At 43.1% G+C, this 4,055-nt stretch overlaps 1 protein-coding gene across 1 annotated transcript; it reads right to left on the bottom strand.

Moving 5' to 3' along the window:
- Nucleotides 1–953: 953 nt before the first annotated feature.
- Nucleotides 954–2,042, bottom strand: LOC149232436 (uncharacterized). The gene has a single exon (XM_089381912.1). The coding sequence runs from the start codon at nt 2,040–2,042 to the stop codon at nt 954–956; it is 1,089 nt and encodes a 362-aa protein (XP_089238038.1).
- Between the last annotated feature and the right edge of the window lie 2,013 nt (nt 2,043–4,055).

The following is a 4,055-nucleotide window of genomic DNA, read 5'->3' as shown; positions in this document are numbered from 1 at the left end:
TTATGTTGTATTCTTGTGGCATGCACCTATAATTGTGCACAAGCTCTAATTTATCTTTCATTTAGCGTAACCATACAACATCTCCTTTTGACAGTCCTTCACAACATGGCGTGCACACTCCTTTATACAATTATTCCTATAATATAGTCATGTGGCACTTCACATGGACCAATACATATTTCATCGTTGTCTTGTATTAAGATTTCACATGGTCTTTGCATTCGATCGATGCCTTATATATGTTATCATCTCATTGCACTGTCAATAGTAGCTGCTATACCTTTCGTGTGGATTAGCACGTAGCCCTTTGCGTCATTGCAAACATTGTATATGGAAGCCCTTCCCTTGTAAATCTCTGTAATGACAGATTGTCAGAGGCAGGAAATGTAATAGAAGAGGAGGTCGAGCATGTTGCTCTATATTGCATAACATTATTATTCCTTATTAGATAACCATAATTTTTTACCACAATGTTAACATATTATTCCTTATTACAATATGATATATTATCAATTATTATTGTAACGCACCTTTATCATAATCTTATTCCATTTCACTTTATTTGTAGCACCTATCTAATGGAGCTTTAGCTTTTACAGAATTTGTATACATCCCCAAGGCAATGTAACAATATTATTCACAACAAAGATATAGCCCCCAACGATGATATATATATATATATATATATATATATTTTTTTCCCCTGGAAAAATCCGTAAAGTTTTCATTAATATGAAAAGATTACATATGTAGATGCGTTTCGCATATGCCATGATCGCTGTGGATCTGTACATTTTTACAAAAAATTACATTGTTCATTTGTCTGATATAAACACTTGTGCAATCCTGTTTTGTCTGTAAAAAGATTTGTTGCCTTTCAGCAACCTTCAGTTTGTTCAAAAAAGGACTATGCAAAATACTGTGATCTGTATAGCTGCTGCCATTTCGATATGTTAAGTGGGGGGTAGACCCGCTGTAGGATATCCCGGGTCTATATAAGGACGATAATAGAATTTTCGTTCTTGCTGATCCAAAATTTCGATGATCTCCCATAGTCCACGATCCATCAGCGCGGCCTCCTTGGACAGTTTGTCAGCCTCCATATTATGTTCCCTGTAAATGTGTGCAACAGTGATATGATTAAAAGCCTCTTTGAGCTGCCGAACTTCATCAATTATGACTCTGAGTGTGTGCAAGTGGCATGTAGAAATCTCATTGAACCAATTTGTAATAATCTGTGAGTCCCCATATATGTTGATACTAGTGCAATGATGACTTAGAGCAAAATGAAGGAGGTGACGCAATGAAATAAGCTCAGCGTAATTGTTTGTTCCTGCCCCCAGTCCAGCTTTTATATGGTAGGAGTGATTTGAGTTTAGATGCAGGATGAAACCACCCCCACAGCTTTGAGAATTTGCAGCTCCATCGAAATATGCCCATGGGGTACCCTGATCAATGATGGGAGGAGGATTTGGTCGACGGGCTTTTGGGGGGGGCGGGTCAGGTAGCTCTTTGAAAGCTGAGATAATGCCGGCTTCAATGAGAGGCCAAAGTGGGACCTTGTCATCGAAGATCAATCTGTTCCTAACTTTCCAGATGTACCAGTTTACAATAATGGGAAGGTTTGCCGCCTTCGTTCCTTTGTGTCTTTTGTCCCAATCAATCCAAGCACTGATTGGATCGGGACCATTCCAATCCCCAATGAAAGGAATGAAAGGCTTAATGTTGTTCCATACTTGCTGTACAGAATTGCAATGCAGAAATAAGTGCGTAGAGGATTCAGAATCAGCTTTACAGAGAGCACATCTCGTCGGACCATGCAGTGCTCGTCGCATAAGGAAGTCTCTCGTGGGTACCTTGTTCCGCAGGACGCACCAGGTAAATAGCTTTGACCGAGGCGAGGCTGAGAGTTTCCATATTTTCCGCCACCAACTGTCTAGTACCTCGGGCTTTTTCTGAATGATAAGTTGAGTGTATCCCTCCTTTGGAGTGTACCTTCCACTATCAGCCTGATACCATATCAGTTCATCCGGACCCTCCATTATTCTGATATGGGATTCCATTAGGGCAGCACAATAATCTAGCCAGGTCGTGTGCCATCTCAGTGGAAGGTTTAGATGTAAGGCAGTCTTCCATGCCTAGTGAAATATGTCAGAATGGTCCTGATCCGCTATCTGAGCAATCACCATGATGCCATGTGCAGAAAGGAAATCCACCAGGGCTATCGGAAGCAGGTGTCTCCCACCACTGCCACTCCAAGGGTCAAGACCAACTCGTGCTCTGTCACCGCTTTTGATTCTCCAAACAATGTTGTTCCTGATGAGCGGCAGAGCATGTAGCAGGGCCTTCCAGATAGATGATATTCCAACTTTGTTCCAAGTTGGCAGTCTGAGCCAATCCATAGCGTTTATGGGCCAAATTTATTTGTGGTAAACAATGGTGGTCCATAAACTATGAGTTGTCATCAGAGCCCAGCCCCAGAGCCCAGCCCATCTTGGCTGCCAGAGCACAGGCGAAGGTGGGGAGATCCTTTAAACCCCAGCCACCCCATTTCTTGGGGAGGGAAATCGAATTCCATCTAAACCAAGCGAAGGTGCGCTTTTCTTGTTTACCAGCCCATAGATATCTGTTACAAAGTCTCTGAAGCTTTGATAAAATATTTCGGGGTATCCAAGCGAGTGCCATCCAAAAAACCGGAGTTGCTTCCAGCACGGATTTGATCAAGGTTAATCTACCAGCCCTGGATAGATATCTAAAGCTCCAACATGAGATCCTTTTCTCAACTTTTGCTACCAGCCAAACCCAGTCCGCGATCTTTTGTGAGGTAGGTTTTAGCCAGTATCCCAGGTATTTAAGCCCCCTATCCAGAGGTTGGGTGGAAAAAGGAAAGGCTTGACTTGCAACATATGATTCATTTATGGAAGTGCCAACCAGAGTGATAGAAGATTTTGCCCGATTTACCTCCATCCCTGTTGCATGGGCAAAAAGCTTTAATATTCAGTTGAAAGTGGAGGTGTCCTGAATGCTGCCATCTAGCATGATAAGCACATCATCTACGAACAGTAGATGAGTAAGAAAGCACTCATCTGAGATTTTTAGGCCCTTGATGGTTCCATCACTATTTGCAGAGATAATTAAATGACTCAGGGCTTCCATCACCAGGAGGAAAAGAAGGGGTGACAGAGGACAGCCCTGGCGAAGGCCTCTTTCTGAGTGGAAGAAGTGGGACGCAGCACCGTTGATAAGGATGCTAAAAGTAGGGGATGTGATGCAAGCCATAATCCAGTTGATGAGGGGGAGGGGAAATCCCAAATGAATGAGGATCATTTTGATAAAGAGCCAGCTTACACGATCAAATGCCTTTGAGAGGTCAATCTTGAGGAGAATGCATTTGAGTCGCTTGGTCCAGATGGAGTGGATTGCTTCCTGGGTAGATCCAATGGCTTCATGGATCTGTCTGTCTTCCAGGAAAGCAAACTGTTGAGGGGCAATATGCTTGGACAGAATGGGCCGGATCCGGTTGGCGATGATTTTCGAGATGATTTTATAGAGGACATTGCACAAAGAGATGGGCCGGAAGTCATCGAAAGATGATGGGGAGTCCGATTTGGGGATGAGGGAAATGAAGGTGGAGTTTATAGCATGATAGATCTGTCCTGATGTTCTGCTCTCCTCAACCACCCTCAGGATGTCTCCTCCAACGAGTTCAAAGAAGGCTGTGTAAAACTCAATAGTCCATCCGTCTGGTCCAGGACTCTTTTCCTTCTGAAACCACTTGATGGTGCTTTCCAGTTCTTCCATAGTGACAGGATCAGTGAGCAGATCAATGTCTTCCTCATTCACAAATCTGGGGAAATGCGTAGCCACCCTGATGATTTCAGCCAGATTTGTGCCAGCAGGACTTTTATATATACCTCTGAAATGAGATGTACCTAATTGTGAGAGCTTGTTGAAAGTGTCCGCCAATCCTCCATCTGGTAGGGGAATATTCCATATGGTGTTAGCCAATCTCCTACCTTTAGCAAAATTGTGGAAGAACCTTGAATTCTCATCCC

This window comes from Pinus tabuliformis, chromosome J (genome assembly GCF_031772625.1).
Source record: "Pinus tabuliformis cultivar Carrire ecotype Pingquan chromosome J, CPIR1, whole genome shotgun sequence".
NCBI lineage: Eukaryota > Viridiplantae > Streptophyta > Pinopsida > Pinales > Pinaceae > Pinus > Pinus tabuliformis.
Note: the sequence above shows the minus strand (reverse complement) of the source record. Positions and strands in the feature narration are given on the sequence as shown.